This window comes from Halichoeres trimaculatus, unplaced genomic scaffold (assembly GCF_033239565.1).
Source record: "Halichoeres trimaculatus isolate MK-OKI-2021-1 unplaced genomic scaffold, fHalTri1.1 fHalTri1_scaffold_22, whole genome shotgun sequence".
NCBI classification, from domain to species: Eukaryota; Metazoa; Chordata; class Actinopteri; order Labriformes; family Labridae; genus Halichoeres; species Halichoeres trimaculatus.
Window position 1 is genome coordinate 3,492,419 of NW_027437200.1, and position 22,467 is coordinate 3,514,885.

The 22,467-nt window shown below is 41.3% G+C and overlaps 1 protein-coding gene across 1 annotated transcript in view; it reads left to right on the forward strand.

Annotated features, from left to right (window-relative positions):
• The first annotated feature begins 2,233 nt into the window (after window positions 1-2,233).
• The window catches only part of efnb3b (ephrin-B3b), a 135,778-nt gene continuing 115,544 nt past the window's right edge, over window positions 2,234-22,467 (forward strand). Inside the window, exon 1 of the mRNA XM_074662071.1 lies at window positions 2,234-3,803. Within this exon, the coding sequence (XP_074518172.1) occupies window positions 3,655-3,803 (149 nt within the window). The 5' untranslated portion in view covers window positions 2,234-3,654. The remainder of the gene's footprint in view (window positions 3,804-22,467) is intronic.

Here is a 22,467-nt window from a genome sequence, read left to right on the forward strand (position 1 = left end):
TAATCACAGAAATCGTTTTCAGTAGAGAAAAACACAGGTCTCTCTTCTCTAAGTTGACTAAATTTCATCAGCTAGCGTGGTGTTGTCATAGAGACATGGATGTGCCGTAAATCAATCCTGTCCTGCACGACTGGTTCAGGAAGCTGAGAAACAGCATTTTGAAATAACCCAAATTGGAAGGGAGACTTTTTTAAGATCACTTTCAAACTCATCACAGCCTCTTTAACTACTTAAATGTCAAGTTGGGCCTACGTTTGTTTTGTATATTTATTGAAAAAAAAAATCAAACAAGCAAAAGAACTAAGTTGTAAAGTAGTTTCTGTATAGTTTTGCTTTCTGAAATTGAAAACCAGAGTAGTTAACTACAAAACAGACTCAACAGAACAGTCAGAGTACTTACGGTTCAGACAACAGCTGAAGTCTAGTTCATTTTTGAAGAATCTACAGAATCACTTTTACTCTTGTGTGCAGCTCTGAAAAAGGTACAGGAGCACAAACTGCGTACGACTAAAAGCAAAATAAAGCAAATAAACACACAGAGAAGAAGAAAGTTCATCTAGAACAAGGGTCTTCAATCTGTGGCTCTTTGACTCCTTTGCAGTGGCTCCTTGTAGCTTTAAAAATATATTGTTGAAATAAAGAATTTTCATTTTTCTTACAGAGGATATTGACAATCACAGACACTGATACTAAATCTTGCCTTGACTAAATCTTCATCCCATCTGTCAATAAAGCCTGCCACCGCTCTACTTCACCTCCTACAACATCAACAGCCCACCAACTTTCCATGCACCTGTGGCTAACCTCAAGTTTAACAGCCCTGGGAAGATAACTACATCTAGAAAAAGACTTATCTGGAAGAAAATACAGATTTTAATTCTGTATGGACTCATTTAACTGTAAACTCAATAAACATGCTACAAACATGCTTGATATGTCGCAAACCATAAGCAAACAACAAAAATAAATATGAGTAGAGCAATACTTTCAAAATATGTTATCAAATTCATGTATTATTTCAAAATGTAGACTTTTTTAATTTGTTTGCATATTTTTGCAAATTTTTGAAATTTTTGCAAGGTTTTGAAATTTCATTTTTTTATATCTTTTACAAATATTTTAAATTATAACAACTTTGTTAATTTTTTGCACATCTTTGAAATCACTTTTTTGAATCATTGCAACTTTTTAAAAAGTTGCAAACTTTTGAAATTTTAATAAAGTTTTGACATTTTTGCAATTTTTTGAAATAGTCTGCATATTTCAAAAAAATGCTAAAATATTTGCAGATTTTTTTTTTAAAGTAAAACAAGATATTATATATACAATTGTATTAATAAAAAAAACTTCTAATTTAGATAATCATTCACCATATTTTGAGTATTTTTTATTTTTTTCATTTTATAAGCTGTACTTTCTTAATTGTAAAGGTAAAGTAGATATTGTTGCTTCTGAATGACCTTTATCCAGGTGAGCTGAGGCGCAATAGCTCCTTTGAAAGTTGAGGTTGCAGACCACTGTTCTAAAAAGATAAAGCAGTAGTTTATCTGACGCTGCATGCTCCACCAACAACATAAAACTCAGTTCATTCAACTTCATGACCTCAAACTTCCACTTGGGGGCAGTGCTGCCACAGTTAAGACAGCCCTCCTTCCCGACGTGTCATACATGTCTGTGTGTAGAAGTGATTGGATAAGTGAGTTAGTTTTCTTCAGTGCTCAGTGTAAATAATGATGTGTGTGGCCCCCTTAAAGGAGCCTTTCACCCAGCTGGCCCCTTATCGTGCCAGACGGTCCACTTTGGACTGGATGCTGAGACTCTTCCTCTTCTCTTAGGACAGGGAGACTCAGAGGTCCGGTCACAAAGAGAGGCGTTCGTTTTAGTTTCAGAGTGGAGTGAAGTTTAGGAAGTGAAATAAGTCCCATAACATTAAGGGAAGTGTCTTTATTCAAGGATGCAATACTTTTCAGAACCATGCAGATTACTGTTACACTTGTTATTCTTTCAAATAGTGTCAAACACTTTCAGTAAGCCTCTTTATTTATAAACCCTACATACTCCTTTAAAATGAATTCCTTTCCTTTGATATTCATTAAACATCCCTTTAAAAGTCTAAACGGACTGGTTTCCATTCAGTCCCATTCCAGCGCCACGTGTAATGCGCCCTGAGCGCGCGGAGGGCGCTCGTGCTCTTCCATCGTGTCGCTCAGCAGAGCAGGGCGCACGTTGGTGAGCGTCTAGAAGGTGGGGGGTTCTTCTTCTGCGTTTGAAAGAAGGCAGAATAGAGCGCTAGGGAGTCCAGAGGTCCGAGCTGGGGGGCCCTTGAAACCCAGAAAGAGGGAGGAGAGAGGAGTTGCTGAAAAGGACTCGATACCGCCCCCCGAAAAAGCCTTGAAGAATTACGCTCCGTCAACGCGCCCATGCCTGCCAGTCGGAGGATGGGGCTTTTTTTCCCATTCATCCACGTCCCCTTTTTCCCTCCGCCTTCTTTCAAACAAGCCAGTCGGTCTGTCAATGTGCTGCAAGCATTAGGGCAAGTCAAACCAGTGGGATTTTGAGGCAGGGAGACGGATGAGATAACGAAAGAAGCAAGCGCCTTCCTCTGGCCGAGCAGCAACGCGTCCAGCTCTCCAAACGATGCGCTGCATCAGATAGGCGTCAGTTTGAGCAGAGACTGGTGTGTGCAGCTTGCATCCTGTGTTTTTTTAATTGCTTCACAAGTTTCACGCTGGCCTTTGTGTGACTTGATCACAGAGTGGATACCTTTGCAGCGCTTTGGTTTGTTTCTCTCAGTTTTCTTGGCTCGTACGGTGTTTTCAATTTGGGACTTCTCTCCGATTTGGATCCTGCTTTTTATTTTCTATTTTTTATTCTCAAGGAACCAGTCTCTGAAGGATTTGAGGATTTACAACCCGTGTTCAACTTGAGATTTGGACAAAGAGGAGAAAAAGGGATTGTAATGCGCTCTCACTGAGCCCACCGAGCATGTCTTTATGAGGATGGAGCTGTGGACACGAGTGACATCTTTCCCATTTTAAACGCTTTGCCTTCACGGTTTTTGGCGTGAGCTCGGCTGTTCTCTTCTAAAGAACACATTTTCATTTTTTTGGTCCCGCCTTAAATTTTGGAAGGTAGATTTTATTGCGAAGAAGAAAGGTTATGGGAGAGAAATTACAGATTGTCGGCACAGAGAACAAGGGAACATTGTTCGGAAAAAGACAATTAGGACACACCGAAAAGCAGCAGAAATAGCCCCTGGGTGGTGATATTTTTTAAGAAACACGATTTCCTGGAGTTATTTTTTGAGTTGAAGAGCACTGCTTCAGAAAAAAAAGGAGGACTAAGAAAGAATTAATGGGAAAGTCATGAGATTGGCTCTGAAATAGTTCGCTGTGGACGCGCAGGAAAACGGTCGTTTCTGGAAACCAAGGCGCACGGATTTGACAAGTTTCTCCTGCTCATTTCTGAGTCTGGTTTGATGAATTTCCTACCCATGAGGTTGTACAAAGACGGCTTTCAGTTTACTCTTTAACCGCCTCTTTCACCTATAGCCTGCTTTGGCTGTGAGACGCACACCCAGTGTTTTTAAAAAGTCTTCTCCCAGCTGCAGTAAAGGAAAAAAAAAAAAACGAAAACAGTGCCCTTATCTCATAAATGGGGCTACATTTGCTGGGTGTGAGGGTGGAAATGGCGTGTCGAAGAAGTGGGAATGGATTGTGGATCCTGCTGGTATTCTTACTGGATTTACTGGGGACAACAGCCAGCAATATGGAGCCTATCTACTGGAATTCCCGGAACGAAAGGTAAGAGCGGTTCTCACTTGCAGACCCTCAGATTTTACTGGTTGCAGGTTGGAACTTGAAGTTTGTTGAAGGCCGAGGGAGAAGACTTATGGAATATTTTTTTTTTTCATGCACAATTGGAGGAAGATGTGCAGGGAGCGCATTATAAACCCTATAATGAGCGCAAAGAGCGCACAAGTAGCCTCATAAATCAACACGTTTAACACTCAAAACTTAAATTTATGTTAATAAATTATTTATATACTTCAATTAATACATTAAAACATATAAAAAGAAGTTTTTAAATTCTGTGACTCTCTTCCCAGAGCTTCCAGGGCTCTAGAATAAACTCTAAGACCTGATGAAATGATGACACAGTTGCTCACATTGATCTTTGCTGTACTTGTTGCTAAGTGGTGTAAGTGAAAGAACACACAGGCTGTTTTTCAGGATAATAAAGACGTGTGTCTTTATTATCCTGTGTGTAATGCTCTAATTGCACTTGCTGGATGACCTTGATTAGAGTCTAGGCCCAGACCCACAGGCCTCATGAACACCCCTCCTGCCCACTCTGCTCTGTGCACGCTCATTTGCATTTTTTCTTGCCTCTGGAGAAGGTGTCAGGCATTAGCTGAGGAAATGTCATTTTAAACACCTCTCAGTCGGCTGGCTTAACGACCAACACCACTTTTCTCACTGCTCTGCCAATTTCCCACTGTTGAATGGCACTCCTTGAGGGTGGGTGGGTTGGCTGGAGAGAGAAGGGGGAGCATATAGAGAATAAGGCAGCTTTCGTAGAGGTGACGCTTGGCTTCGATTATACAATTTCTGACTGGATTTCTCTAGAAAAGCAGGGACGGTGACATCTTCAGCTAAAAATTTGGGCTACAGAGCTTAAAACACGGGTCCGCAGAAGCATCCCTGGCTTCTAACAATACAAAGAAACACACAAAGAAGACTTTCTAAGAAGGTCCTGGCTCCTGCTAGGAGCTTTTTCAACAGGTTTTAAAGGTGTCCATGTGCTGTAAACTCCGGCCTGCCCAGTGTCTCCCCTCTCACAGATGTGACTGTGCGTAGGCCCCCGTGGAGGAGCCAGGCATGAAGCCCTTAATGAGGCCTTTTTTGTCAGCAGTGGGTGGATTCACCCAACAGGGAGCAGAATTGGTCACGGAGGGTGATTTCCCCCTGGAAGCTAACAGCCCTAGCTTTGGAGGCCTTACAGGTGATTGTCTCTGAGCGGAGTTTCGCTCTAGGTGTGTGTCATGGACGGCGGCTTTGACGCCATATTCGTTTTCACAGATTTTCTCGCTTATATAGTGAAAATACAAAGCCTATTGTAAACGATGAAGCTTATTCATGAAGCCTCCCATTCAAAGCTAATCAGCTTACTCCTTCCTCCAGTTTATTTTCTTGGCTCGTTTTACACACTTCCATGTTTCTTCTTGCTCTCTACACGACAAGAGCTCGACTCTAGTTTCAGCTGCCTCAAGGCAAAATAGGTTTTGGCCCTGGGCTGAAATATGTTAAGGGCCCGTGCTTCTCCAAGCTGTGTACGTCTTCCAGGGCCGGAGTCCTGAGCCCACACACATCTGGTTTGTACTTCTGCACTGAGGCGGAAAGTAAGCAGGAGCAGTAGTCTGTATCAATCAGGTGCAGGGCCACATGTATGCTTCACGTCTTGTCTGTGTAGCAAATGGTGTGTCACGTTGTTAACCTCCAGACCTGTGCTGGATGTGCTGCTTTGAAGTGCAGACCGTCCACCTGCGCCGCCTCCTCCACCTCTCCTCTCCGTCTTTTCTGTCCACCTCTGTGAACAATTTCCAGCTCCTCTTTCTCCTCTCCACCTTTCACCTTTTCTTACATTCGTCTTCCTTTCAAGTTACCCTCCTCCATCATCTCTCTCCATCTCGCCTCTTTTTTTTTCCTCCTGTCACTTTCCGTCTGTCTCTATCTCTACATCGCTCTGTCTCCCCCCTCCTCTCCCCTCCCCTCCCCTCCTCTCTTCTCCTCTCCCCCCGTGCAGTGACCAGACGCAGCAAATTGGAAACATGTGTCACATCCAGCCACTAATTACAGCGCTACAGCAGCCACTGACACACTCAGAGATGTGTTAGGAATGACAGGGTGAAGAGGAAAGGGGGCACCTACACCTCTGAGTCCATCCCTTGATTAAATCCTCTAATAAATAATGGATAAAATGATCAGGCTGATGTAAGTCATTGTAAAATAAAGTATTAAAATGCCATCAAGTGCAGCATCCGCCCTTTTATTGACTGCTCCATAGAGTGAAACTCGTATAGCTCTGGCAGAAAAGAAAGAAGCAGAGGTGCTCTGGGAGGAATATAAACAGAGACAGGTGCCAGGAGGTGAATGAGATCCAGGAGGTGCCAAAAAGGGAGCCGACTAGGGGGAGAGGCAGTCCTAACCCTAAGTAAATCAATACCAGTTAAGACTGAAGTGCCAATACAGGTTCTGCTCGAGGAAGAGCAAAGTGAACCAGAACGATCACCTTGGAGGGAGCTTCCCCTCACACATACATTATCCTTATCTCAGCATCTCCTCTTATTGGCCTTACATGGCCGCTCTAATGAAAGATCGAAGCTTACACGCTGCTCTGAGGGGAGCGGAGGCTGGGGAGGTGAGACCGGGGCTGGAGTGGCAGGTGACCCATGTACACATGGGAGCAGAGACTTCTGTAACGCCGGAGGACAAACACAAAGGAAATCAGCAGAGGAGTGACTCTATAAAAAGGATGTTAACCTTTTTGTTGCTTCATTTTCTATTTGTTTGCATAGTATTTACCTAGAGTATGTGAAACTCATTAATTGGCAAATATTTTAAAAATAAGAAAAAAATGTTCTTTTTTTTGTCAACTGTGTGATCAACAAAAGTTGCAAGTGCGGAAGGGAGACGGCATTCAGGGCTCTGTCAGCCAAGGTGGGGAACTTTGTTTTACATGTAGCCAGTAGTAAGACAGGAGGAGAGCCTCAAGGTTGAGTTCAGTTTTTTAGATAGCTTAAAAATAGGCGCAAACGGCCAGGTCGACACAGATCATGACATCATCATGCTGAAGTTACAGCTTTTACACAGGGTGGGGTTTGGTACAGTTGGAAACGTGAACCTGGCGATTACAGAACTTTACTTGTTGTATGTTCAGGACAAATGGTTATGTATTTATTAAAAAGACTGTGTATAATATAAATAATCAAAAAAAAATTAGATAGAATTTTTTCCCTTCCATACAATTTTCCTGCAGACCTTAAACATGACACCTGACCTCCATCAGCTCATATTTCTGCTCCTTTTCTTCACAGTTTGCTCTTTATAACATCTATAGTAAGAAGAGCAGAAAATGTTGGTAACACAGTTGATGAACAGTTAATGCGCCCCATGTACAGACAATCATTCAGATGAAATATTGATGACACACCCAAAAACCTGGAATCTAACAAGTGTTTTTGTCTTATTTTAAGAAAAAAATGCCTTTTTATACTTGATATGAGCCATATTCACATGAGCAGGCCAGAAAAATGTCTGATTTCAAGTTATTAAATGGAATGAGCGAAAAAATGTTCATCAAGTTTCTTGAAAATTTCCCATTGGCAGAGTGTTTTTGACTTGTTACAGCAATTCAGACTTCATTTAAGTCTTTAAAAAACTTGAAATGAGACATTTCCTGCACTGGTCAGGTGAATGTGGCTCAGATTGAGTCTAAAAAGACATTTTCTACTGAATATAAGATGAAATCACTTGATAAGATTTCAGATTTTTTTGCAGTAGAGGAGGAGTTCTAACACATTTTCTTCAAGGTTCCCATTTAAAAAAAAAAAGGATGTGACCTCCATTAATGTGGGTCATGTGACTTTGGAGGAAACCATTGCTGAGTTGTGGGTGTTTAACACACTAAGTGAATAGTTTTATGTGTATTAATTATCTAAATAGGTTTTAAAGCAGCTTTATCATGTTTTAATGATTATTTTGAGGAAAAAATGCTGAAAATAATAAACACAAATGTGTATTTTAGTGTTTATTTCAAGATCAAACTTGACATTTGAGAAATCGGCACAAAAACTGCAAATTAAAATACATGATTTGCATTATTTGCTGTCAACTTTCTGTATTAAATAAAAGTGTAAAACACCCAAATGACCTGATACAAAAGTAGTCGTTGCTTGAAATTAATCTTTAATAAAATTGATAAATATACCCACATGGACTTGAAATCTACCCCTCATTATAAAATCTCTCACACCTTCTGTCTCAGCACATGGACTTTTGTGTGAGCTTTCATGCTTCCTTTCCTCCCCTCACAGTCTTTCTCCATACTCCCCTGCTTCCATGGTTTGGTAAACGGCTGTAGATATAGTAAATGCCCGCTGAGGGTGGGCGTCTCCGTGCTCTGTGCTTGTGGTGACTTGTAATACAACTATTCCCCCTAAGAATCACATTAAAATTTAATCCCCCTTTTCCAGTTTCTCAATAATTCATTAATCGCTGGCTAATTGGCGCTGGATAAAAGACCAGCTAACTAGGCTAAGCGTTTCAGCTAAAGGAAAAAAAGTAACAAGAAAACAGAGCAGTAGAAAAAAAAAAGGAAAAGAATCACTGAAAATTTTCATAGGCATCCTGGGAGCGAGCACTGAGAGTGGGATATGTGTTAGTGGGTCAAACGTGGTGTCATATCAAAGAGCTGCATTCCAACACTTATTTATCGATTGTTTGTCCACACCCGGTTTCACCTCTGTAAAAAAAATCCACCCGTAGGTTTCTCCTTCATGAATTATTCATGCATGCACCAAGGCTTTTCTGGGCTGTGTGGATAAGCAAGCGAGAGCCTGCTAAGCCTACATGCATCCTCAGGCCAAATGATTAGAAAATATCCACTGGGTAGGCTTTTTTGTTTTTTCAGTTGTTACAGTGAGGCAGGGCCAGAACAAGACCAGGAATGTGGCAGAGAGTAGAAAAAGAGGAAAGTATATCAACCATATTGCTCAAGCTGCCAGCTAAAGCAAGCAGCAGCAGCAGCCCCCTCCTCCTCCTCCTCTCATTCTCTTTTCCTTCCCAGCCTCCTTCTCTCTCGGTGAAAAAGAGGTGTGTGTGTGTTAGTTTACGAGCTGAGAGCAACAGGAGCTGTGAATAGAGGTTTCAGCTGATGTGGCAGAATGGAAAGGCCAGGGGAAGGAGCGGGAGAAGGCAGCCAACCCAACCAGGGGATTCTTTCTTTCTTTCTTTCTTTCTTTCTTTCTTTCTTTCTGCAAGTCGTTGGACTGTGAAAAACACAGACATATGAACAGACAGATCATCATGACTGCATGCCCTCACCAGATGCCCTCACACACACACACACACACACACACACACACACACACACACACACATGCATAACTGACCCTCGGGGCAGGACCCCTTCTCTTGTCCGTGTCAGCCGCGTGTAACTAGTGTGTGTGGTCCCAATGTATCTCCTTTAAAGCTTGTGAAAGTGAGCGTTCAACACACACTGTTAGATTTAGATGCACTGTAAAATGTGAGAAGATCAGCTCACTAAAAACGTATTGCACTGAAAAAAGTAAATATTACTCGTCTTCAGTTAGGTTTACTTGATGTATGCTTGTTAAGTAGATAACTGTATTTACTCAATTTTGTCGCCGTGAGTGAGGAGGGAACACAGAGGATATTTGACCCCACCTTATATTGAGATGTTGTTCTGTTGGGGGCCCAGGCTGTCTGGACCCCACGTTATGGACGATATACCTAATGTTTTTTACAGTGAGTTAAATGATTCATGTGTGATTAAACATACTACTTTATGTTAATATAAAATGTCTGCGCTGTGGAGCACAGACAGCCAATATCCCATTGTATCGTAGGGTCTCATATCCACTGTGCTAAAATCATTTTCTTAGAATGTAAAGGAGCAATTTTTTGTCAATTTGGTAACAGACAATATTTATCAAACTTGTTTTTGAAATCTGAATTTGGATTTAGCCAAGGTGAGCACGTGTGAAACAGTTATTTGAAAAAACTTGAACTCATTGTGTGTCCCTGAGGCTACGTCCACCTGTAGCCGAGTATCTGGGTAACTGCATATATTTTATATGTTTAGTCCAGTCATCCATACCAAACCTCAATTTTACGTCACTAAAAACGTTTTCTGAAAACTCTGGTTTCATGGTTTCATATATATGCCCTGAAATAGAGGTTTCGTTTCTCAAATGTCTGTGCTGTGGAGCACAGGGACTCGATCTGATTGGCTGTCACGGTTCTCACATCCGAAAAACACTGACACATATGGGTTCAGCTTGTTTCCAGCTGCCCTTATCAGATTTTCCCGGTACATGTGGACTCAAAGTTTTTTTAAATACAAAAAAGGGGAATATTCATTTATACATACTGCTGTGTGAAACAATTTTGTTAAGATGGACCAACAGTTTGTTTATTTCAGTGTGGGAACAAAGGTCAGACACACAATTCAAACAGAAACTAAACTGATTTGTTTTCAGCTATGTCAGAATATTACATCAAGGTAGCAACGCAGAGTTTCTAAGTGATGTAATAGAGAAAATACACTGGAAACCTGAACTTAAAAAAAAAAGACCCTGAAAATTTGTTTTATTCCAGAGTTTTTTCTATACAGTTTCCAGAAACTTCTCTGTACTGCTCTACTGAGCATGTGCTCTGTGAAGCCACCGTGTTCACTCAGGAACATCAGTCCAGTTTACTCACGTGAACTTAGTTTGAAGCCTCCCTAAGGACAAAGAAGTACATACTTACTAGAGATAGGCCGATGTAGATTATTTTTCCGGGCCACTACCGTAATGATTATTTGCAGTCAAGGAGGCCGATAACTGATATTTGAAGCCAATATTCATTTGCAGTCAAAGTGAAAATATTGGCGTCAAAATTTTGAACAATACAAACTCCAACACTTCATTCAAATCCCTTTGAGCATGAGTTTATTATATATACTTATTCATTATTTATTATTTATTAAACAGCTCCCAGGCTCAGTAGCATGTTTTATAAAGTTAAATGAAACCTGAAAAAATAAATTGCTTAAGTTTTCTACTGTTAACAAAGTTTTCCAAAGTTTCAATGTAACTGCAAAAACTGAAATAACTGCACGGCTGATTGGCTGTTTCCCAAGCCATGGCTCTGCTTGAAACCAATCAGATGGTGTCAAGGTGGGACAGTGCTGGGGACTGAGTTGTGACTGCAAACAGCTGAGCGGCTGCATCAGAGCCAAAACAACACAGTCTTAAACTAGTTTCTTATCGGCCTTTGTATTAAAAAAAGGCCGATGCTGATATGCCTCAAAATGCCAAATATCAGCCCCGATAATCGGCCCGGCCAGTAATTGGTCTATCCCTAATACTTACACTCCATGAGTTCAATCAACAGATAGGTAAAGGACACTGTTAAGGTTTAAGGAAGCAGAGCTGTTACCTTTGAGAGAGTGGTGAACACAGACAGAAGAGATGCACAGCCACATAAACACTGACACAAAGCAGAGGTGAGGAAATTGGCAGGCATCACTGACCGTTGGTCCACTCAGGATTCATTCATCATTTAATCACTCGATTATCAGTTTATTTGGCAGGGCCAGTGTGCGTTCATCAACATCACAGCAGCAATAAAGCCGTGTAGTAAATATGCTGGGGTTAGCTGAAGAGCTCATTTACTTCCTGAGTCCTCCGGGCATCAGGAGTGACTTTGGTTAAAAATGCTGATGAGGATGAAGGAGACTGAAAGCGTGCGGCTGGCTGAGCTAGTTCAGACTGTTGGAGCACATGTAGGAACAGGACTTTCCTGGAAACACACACAGGCTCACACACAGTCAATGGAAGTAGTGGTAACAGTAATCCAGGCCTCAGGTCTGAAGGGGTCACATGTGTCCCAGCATCACTGGGCAGATTGCCCCGGGTGGCTGAACCCAGAGCCCCTTATAGCAAAGCCAGCCAACACACATATACACCCACACACACACACATACATTGGCCTCTCATTAGCTTGCTTCACAGCACACCCTGCCTAAGCAGGATCATCCAATCCTCCTGGCAGCATTTGGACTGGGCCAGGTCAATCCTCCTCCCCTGTGTCACACAGAGAAGCAGACTGGTGGGATGAGGAGCCATAATGGAAGAGTGTGTGTGGACTTCATAGGCCATGGGGTGAACAACGTAGAGGCCACCTCTGTTCAGGCCGTTCATCACCCTCTCCAGTCGTCCTCTGACTCACATTGCAGTATCTCGGCCTCTCCTCTGTCATCCCTTGTTTTTCCTCCTTCATCTTGAGTTTCGTTTAGGGCTTCCAGCTGCACACGTCTCCACAACACGGCCGCGTTTTTTAACAGCAGCTACTGAGGCTTTGGCAGAGCTCCAGATAGATGGGACGATGGAAGCAGCAGGAGGAAGTGGACACTGTTGCCATTTCATGTGTGTGTGTGTGTTTGAGTGTGTGTATTCTATTCTGTGACAGGGGACGTGCTGGGAAGTGTGTTAGTGCCATGAATACTAAATTTTGTGTCATGGTCCCAAAGTTGTTGGGATGTTTCACATGTGCACTTTCACCGCTAAAGTGGGGAGGAAGTTTGTTTTTACATGTGATGATGTTTGGAGCTTTTCCCCGCTATAATAATTTTTTTTAATTATCCTTTAAAAATTAACAACAAAATGCAGACTAAGAATCTTTTTTTTTTTTCAACAGTTAAATCAAGATGAGTTTCCCTTTTTTTCACAAACTTATTTTATTTCTTCACTTTGGATTCTGTGTGAGCTCTGATGACGACCGTAAGAAAGCGGAGGATAAAAACTGCAACTGAATAATGCCAACCTAGCAACTTTGTAGCTACATTTAGCACTTTTTTCCCAGAAATCCACTAGCGACAAATCTAGGGACCTCTCTAGAGTTTGGAGACTCTGACGTTAAAGCATGTTTTGATCTTACTCCCCTCAATGAGCAGCAGGTGCTGCCGTGAACCCATCCCCTTATCCAAAACACTCACAGGCAGACGAGTCCACCTCACCCGCTGCCAGAGCAGATAACTGCGTTTAATCATTTGAACAACTGTGTGTTATTATGGGTCACTTGGTAAACTGTCACATTCTTTCAGGTTTTTCATAACTAAACATGACAGAATTGGTTTTAAAAAAAACTGTTAATGGTGGATTATTAGGGTATATGGTTTTCTAGGGTGTTGAAAACTACAACAATTTAAACGTAACTGAAACTGTGAGCACGAAATCGTGACACCAGCCCAAAAATTAATATTTTTCACCATGGAAAGTGTGTTTTAGTTAGTGTTGGGCAAATTACTTCAATAAAGTAATTAGTTATAGTTACTTGTTACTGTCCCCAAAAAAGTAACTGAGATATTAGTCAATTTACTTCTTCATTAATGTAATTAGTTACCAGGGAAAGTAATTCTTGGGTTACTTTTTTGAAAAACATTCAGTTTTGCTAAAGAATTCAGCTTTTGAGCAGGTTTTGCTCTGGGACATAATGTTCACATGTCTGTTTTAGTCTTTTCTACCTCAGACGTTGAAGTGGTGTCTGTTCACTCCCATCCTGAAAATGATGTTAATGTAGAGCCTGTAGGCTGACACTGTTTTTAACCCGGTCTATCACTCCACTTCTGACTTCTAATTTCTCCAGTTTAACCCTCATTTTTAAATCTGCTCCTGTCATCTCTGATATTTTTTCAAGTCAAAACAAGTCGTCTACTTGTGTCTTATGCACATCAACTCCAGAGCAGTGTTAAATTTAACTCACAGGGAGTTAAATTATGCCATTTCAAATTAGCAGTGAACAGTCAGTGAGGAGGGAACTGCATTTATAGACTACCTTGTGTTACAGAAGTTTTTGGATGACAGTGTGTGTCCTTTCACATTTCTTCTGTAAGTTGTTGAAGAGAAAAATAGATGTTCTCAGTATCACTTTAATTATGTCTTTGGTGATTATCATAGTGGTACCACTGGAAGAACAATGTTCACCAACTGAGTGTTAATCTAACACCATTGTGGTGTTATTTTACATTGTGAGAGTTTACTGGGTGACACTGTTATAGTGTTAAACTTTTAACACCGGAAAGTGTTAATTTAACACTTTTTCAGTATAAACCCCAGATCAGTGTTAAATTTAACACTAATGGAGTTAAATTTATCCTCTCAGATTTGCAGTGCACACTGAATGGGTGATGTATTAACACTGTAAATGCTAGAAATGAACACCCCCTAGTGTAACAGAACAACTTAGCTCAGTGTGAAAAAAACAACTTTTAGTTTGATAAAATAACAGTTAAAATTTAACACTTTCCAAAGAGTTAATTGAACTCTGAGTCAGTGAGGATTATATAAACTCTGGGAAAGTGTTAAATTTAACACTATGGGAGTTGAATTAACACTCAAGGTTTTGCAGTGTACAAACCTCCAAAAGCATCCACCCCTCTCCCTGGAGTTGGTTTGATCCAAAGACACTGCAGGAGATCCTCTCTGACTGCAGGTTACACAGACACACACAGGAAGCTGTGTGATATTTGTTGATGAAAAGTTGACTTTAGCATCAGCTCTTTGTTAAGTAGCAGTTAGTAGCAGTGGATGATGGTGGACAGCTGTGCCTCGTCACTCTCAAAGTTTTTGCAAACCTCTTGGTTGGCGAGACCACAGACGAAGAAGGAGTACGATGTTTTTGGGTTGAATTGAGGAGAATAGGATGGAGCTAGAGGGTCAGAGGGGGAGTCAAAAAGAGTGGAAGTAGTAAGAAGTAAGAAAGTGGCTGGGGTTGGCAGCCCAGACAGGCCGAGTGACTGATGATGTGTAGGTCACCACCATGACTAGCTGCTTCCTGCCCCTTTACAACTAAACCGGCCCCTCATTCCTCATTACTGACACGTCCCATAATATTTATCCCTGGGAAGTCCGGTGGACTTTCTGAATGAGCTCTTTGATCAGCAGGATTTAAAGTCCATCTCTGTATATATTCAAGAGATCATATGGTGAGATGCCAGATTGTGCTTAAACTTCACATATGGTATGCAAGACTCAGGCAGGCGGTGCCAAATGCCTGGTGGCAGAGCAGTGTGTTGATGGTCTTAATTTACCAAAAGCCAGATCAATTCCTTTAAAAGAAAGCTCTTTTGTTCCACTGAATAATCAATGTTTGAAGTTCATTGCTCTCCGGGATGTGCACAGAAACCATACCTTCTCTTCACCGGCCTTGACTTCTGCTGTTCTCATGAAAGAGAAGCTGTTTTCATGAGTTGTGTAGTGAAAAAGAAGAAGAAGAAGGGCTGGATTACAGTGAATGTGAGACACCCAGCTTTCTTGAGATAGAGTCAGACTTCTTATTCAGAAGTTCTGCTCTTTACAGGATGCAGTCAAATGCTGTCTCTGCTTCCTCTTTGATGGAATTCATCCTTGGCGATTGTTGGAGAGAGCGTCTGGGAGACCTCGCTCTTTGATTCTGCAAAATAAACTCTACGCCTGACATCCGCCGGCACGCTTCCCTTCTCTGTTCGCCGTCGTCACAAACTGGAACGTGGCTCCTCTTTTGTTCGAGATAGCAAAAATACGCTGTCAAACGCTGAAATGAACCTGGAAGAAAAACAGCAAATAAGGTTCTTTTTGGAAATGACAGAGCGGTTACAGGCGGGGTCTTCTTTAAATATCTCTCCCTCTTGCGTTTGTATTTTTGGCATTAGAAGCTGTTATCCAGAGATTCACACAAAAACACACCGAGCTGCAAAAGTAAGCACACATGAATCACTGTGCCTGCGAGGATTGTGGTTAACAAAGCAGAGCAACGACTCACTCTTCGACTACAAAACAATACATGGCTTTTATTTGTGAGTGGGGAGATGGAGTGGAGGGGGTGTGGATCCTCTGGCTGTTGCAGTGGACGTTTGGTGGGCTGTGTGGGAGATGTAAAGACCTGTTTCCCTTAAGTATCTTAGCTCTAAGATAATCTTTACCCATTTACTTACAGCGGGTCAAAGATGATCCTCATGCTAAGAGGCTTCTGGGGGGGAAACCCTGTCCAGCTTTGCCTCACTGCATGGACTCCCAGTGATCGGGAAGCACGGTCCAACAGTCGACGGACATTTATTACTTTTCATAAGAACAGGCCACTACTGCGCCTGTAAGAGTTGATCCCTTTCTGATCATTTCTCCAGGCTTCAGATGCTGGTGCGTGCGTGTGTGTGAGTGTGTGCACATATGCATAGCTCTAATTAGGAGGTAAAAGACCGTACAGTGAGTCTAGTCCATCTGGCTTTGGCATTAGCCCATCACTCTTACAGTCTATAGGGAAAACTGACCTTGGCGAGCCGTGCAGGGTAAAATCAGGCGCCATTTCCTGGGCTGGGCGCTGGATGTAGTTAAAGTAGGACTGATGTTAATAACTCACCATTAGGATGGAAAGGTAAGATTAAGATGAAGTGCTCATTCTTTGGGTGCAGAGTGTCTAGGCTCCATGTGGGGTAGCTGAGAGTGTTTCCACATAAACCGCTCCTGTGATTTAAAAACGTCTCAATTGTGGTTGGAGCAGCTTGTGAAGAGAAACTGTGAAAGAAAGCAGCATTAATGTTCTTCAGTCTTCACATCAGCTCTGGAGTATAACTGTCTGAGAGGAGCAGAGCGTTCAGGAGACATGCCTCTGAGTCAGATCAGCAGACCAGAAGGTGACCTCTCTGAGGAATATCATGTCAGTTTATTAAAGGTACAGTGTGTAAAATGACTACAGCAGCAGTCAGATTTGAGATTGAAACACTCTCCTGCTGCCTCCTCATGTGTAAAGTGATTCAGGCCTTCAAGGACAAGAAACTCTTGTGGTACAAAAGGTTGTTTAGTTTTATATCACAGATCTTTTTATTGAGAATTTGTTTTACATACATTTCAAGTGTTCATTCATGTCTCTTTTTAACCTTGAGTTCGTGATTCTTTGTTTTTCATCAACAACTCTGTCTACATCTTAACATGTGGTAAGATTAAAGTGATGATAAATGAACAGTTGGCTAAACAGGAAGAAAAGCAGAACTAAGAAAAAAAGAGGGAGAATAGAGTAGAGTGGAGTCATGGAGTTCAAATACAAAAGAGTATTGATGTTTTCATATCATGATAAATGTTTTTTTTTTTCCTTTTGATGGATATTTTTCAAACCTTTAGACATGAAAAGTGGATCAAATGTGGATGTGAATTAGACAATTAAAAAAAACATATTCACACACATTCACACACATCCTGAGTGTCCTGAGGTTTCCATTAGGGATGGAATTTTCAGTACTTTTCTGTTTTTATGTGGTAAAAAATACTGATTTGTTTAATGATAAAATGTAATTTTTTTTTATTTAACATATTCATTCTTCAGTAAATAACCTTGTAATGCTGTGTTCATGTCCAACATGGATAATTGGTTACTCTGCCATTCCCTCACAGTCACAAGGATGTGTTTAGGTACCTAAACATGGTACATGATTTTACACGAATCTGTACCTGGTACTTTTGACAGAATTCAGTCGGTACCCATCCCTAGTTTCTATTGTTCTGGTTTCTTGGCAGCAAAATATGATATCAGGGATGTTCAGGTCTTGTTTTTTTGTAATATTTCATCTTTTCAAGAGTAACTTACCCTTTTCCAAGTGGAGTGTCTTAGTTAGGTCAATTAGGCCCCATGTACAAGACAATGTTTCACCCCAAAGCACAAAACAAGCAGTGAAAAAAATCTGCGTTCCCTCAGAAAGGGACTGGAAACACTGTAGTAAGTATGCCAGGCCTGTAGGTGGCGCTATAACTGTCTTGTCCAGAAGCAGCTTTTGGTAGATCTCCACTGAAGTAGAGTTGGGCTGATCATAAGGTGTATTGGAGAAAACCATAGACTGTTAAAAAAAATGGACGTCCGCTAGCGAAGTGAGGTCCCCACAAAAACTGCTCCCCCTGGTGGCTGGCTGCATTATAGGTTAAAAAATCCGGCTTTCCAGTCATTCCAGATGGGCTGTGGTCAAACTTTAAAAAATTAATTCACCTCATAGAAATGTTTCTCACGTCTGATTGTTGTGGTGATTTGAAGATATTATTTGGCTGTCTTGTATTCAAGTCCTCTTTGTTCTGAAAAGTTTCGTTTTCATTAGTTATACAAGGTTAAAAATGAGGCTTTAAGTAACGTTTAATGATGATTGACAGCTGCTGTTCTCGTGTATTTTTTTCAGGGATTGTAAAAAAATATCGGGAGGTAAAGTCAAGAAGTTATTAGGTTTGAAAGAAAAAAAAATAATATTTTTGTCACCCAGCTCCACTCAGATTCTCCCAGAATCCCTCGTCATCTCTACTGAGCAGACTCTGGCTGCAACTGCTCCCAATGGCTGCTCCTGTGACGGGGGAATTTTGGCTTCAAAACAGTACAATGATAAATGTCCACTCTATATACAGTCTATGGGGAAAACTAAGAGCAGAAGTGGAGAAACAGATGATCATTTTGTTGAAAGACAGTTGGCAGACAATGAGTGCTACGATGACTACATGGTGAAAGTCACTGTCTGATTACTAAAAGATGATTTAACTGATGTAAACTATCCCCCAAAGTTACTGTAACTTTGCAGTGTGGATTCAGCTTTCTGTGGGACCTTCAGAGTTGCTTCGTTTGCATGAACCTAAATGATTATTGAACTCAGACAAAGCTCTTCCTCCTACTGTGCTGAAAGAAACGATGGTTTGAAAACCGAGCACACAAGTCAAAGGTCTGTCCGTTGCTCCGTACAGAGCGCAGTGCAGCTCTTTGTTGTCTAGGACAAGTAACTCTAACTAGATCCATCTTGTATAGAAAGAGCAGTGAAGTGGATGGTTGTTGCCCCGTCCACACGCCATCATCTGATACCCCAGCACTTCCTGACGTCCCCGACTCAGAGCCACTTTTAGTGCTTTTCCTCCTTTTTTCACTCTCTGTCTCTTTTGTTGTACTCATGTCTTACAGCGAGCATTAACACACTCCAGCTTTCTCTTACACTACCATACACAAAGCCAGGCATGCATGAACACAGTGGAGAGCCTGTACACACACACACACACACACACATACATGCACAGATGAAAAATGTTATTGCTCTCAGTGTTGGAAAAAGTCCAAGTGGAGGGTTGAATTCCTTCAGAGGTACCCCCTCCTTCTCTCCCTATCAGTAGCATATCACTCTCTCCTTCTTGCCACTCCTCCCTCCTTCGCTCCCTGTGCTCCCCTTGAACAAAAGACCCCCCCCCCCATGCCTCTGCTGAAAGCCTCGCACACACTCGGCTCTCCTGCTCCGCACTCTCCCACACGCACTCTTACCCCTCTCCTCGTCTGTAAAACCAGTCCACTTCTCCGCACTAATCCTCTCCTTCACTTCTTTTGTCTCTTCCTCTTTCCTCCCTCCTCGTCGCCGGGCTTACCAGCAGTGTGAATTTCCTTCTCCACGTATCCAGGCTGTTATCATGTTACAGCGCGTTTGCAGACAGTAAAATTTATTCCCTCTCTTTTTTGAGCCACTCTCATCTTTTCCCTCTTCCCCTCAGTACGGCCCCTCTTTGTGTATCTTCTTCTTTGTGGGTGGTTTTTGATGTGCGGTCTCTATTTCTCCTGGTTCACTCATCACCGTCAAGCAGTAAATAGTTTCTCTGTCGTGAGGACAGGATGAATAATCATGATTGCCTATCACTGGGGTGTCAGAGTAATTTGGGAGTCACTGTGAACCATGGTCTGCAGAAACACACACACACATGTAAACGCTTGAGCAGATGTAGCACTCTCTCCACGTCTCTGGAAATCAGGGATCTGTTCCTTCATTAGGCCTCCTGTCTTCCTACCTCCCTTCCAAAAAATCACGCTCTCTTTCCGTCGTGTTCAGCATCTGTCTTGCTCTTCATTGCGTTGCAGCTGTATCACAAGGCCACAGCAGGGGGAAAAACAGATGGAGCGCCCTGCTTTCTTCCTTTCTTTCATCCTTCCTATCTTTCTCCCCCCCTCCATCCCCACAAAGAAAACCAAGCACAGAAGAATGCTGGGGAGCAGAGGGGGAGGCAGGGGGAGACGGGACAAAAGCCTTTCTTTTCCACAGTCCCTCTCCCTGTCCTCTGTTCGCTGGTCGTCGGTTGATGGATGTGTGGCGTGACTGTGGGTCACTGTGACCACTGAGCATGTGCGGTCCTGCACCGTGTGTGTGTGGAAGTGAATGAAGGCAGATAAAAACATCCAAGATTAAGGAGAGACAATTATTTTCAAAGATGTCTTCTACGATGGAGGATTAGGGCCACGGTGAGAAAAAAGAAAAGTAAATTTGGGAGATTTATCTCATTAATCTACGAGAATAAAGTTGTAAATTTACAATAATTAAGTCATTCGTTTGTGAGGATAAAGTCATTAATTTACAAGGATAAAGTCATGAATCCATGAGAAAAAAAAAAACATAAACTTGCTAGAAAACAAGTTGTAAATTGACAATAATAAAGACATGAATTTATGTGGAAAAAAATCATAAATTTGCAAGAATGAAATCGTTAATTTATGAGAATAAAGTCATATATTTAAGAAAGATAAGCTGTAAATTTACAACAAAAGTTATGAATTAACAACAGTTCAGTCATACATTTAAAGGAAAATTGTAATAAATTTATGAGAAAAAAGTCATAACTTACAAGTTAAAGCTGAGTATTAAAAAATCAGAAAATTACAACAAAATTTCACAATTTATTTGTCACAGGTGTAAATTTCATGAGAAAAAGTCATTGATTTAGGAGAATGAAGTTTTCATGTACAAGAAAAAAAGAACTTAAATATATGAGAATACAGTCATAACCTGCTAGAAAAAGTTGTAAGATTATGAGAATTCAGTTGCTAATTTATGAGAATAGAATTTTATATTATTGGGAAAAAAGTTTTAAACTGATAAGATTTAATAATAAATTTATGAGTAAATAGTCACAATTAACAAGAAAAAGTTGTGATTAACAAAAAATCACAAAAAATATATACGTTTTTGAGAAAATGCTATAGAAATGCTATAGAAGTTAAAGTTGTTAATTTATGAGAAAAAGTTATGATTTTAAGATTATTAAGTTTTATGTGTATGAGAAAAAAGACCTAATTATATTACACTTAGGAGAAAAGTCATAAACTTACAAGAGAAAGTCCTAAATTCAACATGCAAAAAGTCAAAATTTATCATGAAAAGTTTATAATGAACCAAAAAGTCATAAATTCACAAAAATGAAGTTGTAATTTTTTGAAAACTAATCATCATCTATTTATGAGATTAGAACTCATCATCTCAGTCGACAGCTACTGGTTTCCAGAAGATCTAAGAAACGTTATCTGAAAAACCTGATAAAATGTGTAAAATGATTTTGTTGATTATTCCTTTCTTTGGGGAAGTTTTTCAATAATCCTGTTTCACATTTTATCTGTGCTGCAGTTTGCAGATGTTTCATTCAAACAGGAGCTGCTCTGCAGAGACGACAATGTAAGTTCCTCAGAGCTGAGGACGACTCGTTCAGAGGGAATACGTTTGTAGCTCTCAGACCTCGCTGTGATTATAGAGAGATGTTGATTTATAAAAACAATGTTCCACTGATGAGTTATTGATCTGGAAAGTCAAATCTGTGAATATCTTTCTAACTTTGCCAAGAAAGGATTATTTCTCTGAATTTACAACTTTATTCTCTTAATCTCAAAAATTATTATGATCTATTTATTTGTTTTTAAAGAAGCTCAAACCCTTCGTTGTAGCCTTAACATCTGTAACATGGACATAAATGGTCTCTGATACTTTAACATGACGCTAACGACATGATGACCCCCCCACCCAATCATTAGACAGGAGAGACTGGACGCTGAGGGACGTGTGTGAGTCAGAAACATCCAGGAGCAGGACTCCTCACTAAACACTTCAAAGACGTGAAGGAGGCTGCAGATAACGGCTCTTTGCTTATGATCAACATTCATGTTGGCTCCTGCTTGCTCACACACACACACACACGCACACGCACACACACAGCTGCTCTGATGTTTGAATTTAGTTCCCATTTTGTGTGTTCCAGTAAAGCCACTGATCCCAGTTAGGCCTGGCCCATCTGGAGCCTTGGTCCTGGGTGGCCGTGATACATGGGTGTACACAGCTGAGCATTGCAACACGTCCGCTCATTGAGGTGTGCTGGAGCGCTTGGTTAATTGTACATTATCTGATTTCACAAAGCTTAATATAGCTTTAAGAGCGGCCAAACAGCGCTGGCATCCTGCGCGAGCGCTGTAATTCACCCATATTTTTCACGTTATCTACTTTTAATCAAAACCTTTGCTTTCTCCTTCTGTTCCCTCTTAAATGTGATCACGCTGGCGACGGCTGGGCTCACTCTATCATGCTGCTACTTAGCTAGAACAAAAGAATTCACTCAAGGTCTTGTTTAAGTGCTTCTGTAGCCTCATGCTGCCCTTGTGCGCTGAATAGGGCGGGTTTTATGTGTGTGTGTGTGCTTGTGTTCTGCTCAGTATGTGTGTGTATGTCTGGCATGCGTCATGCGTGGGTGTGCACACTTGTGTACATGCCCTGCGTGGGTTTGTGCACCACCCCACCCCCCACTCTCCCTCCATCCACACATTAACTATTATTTGCTGAACAACACAATCACGGGAGACAAAGAAGGGTTTCTGAGCAAGTATGAAAGAGCCTGGA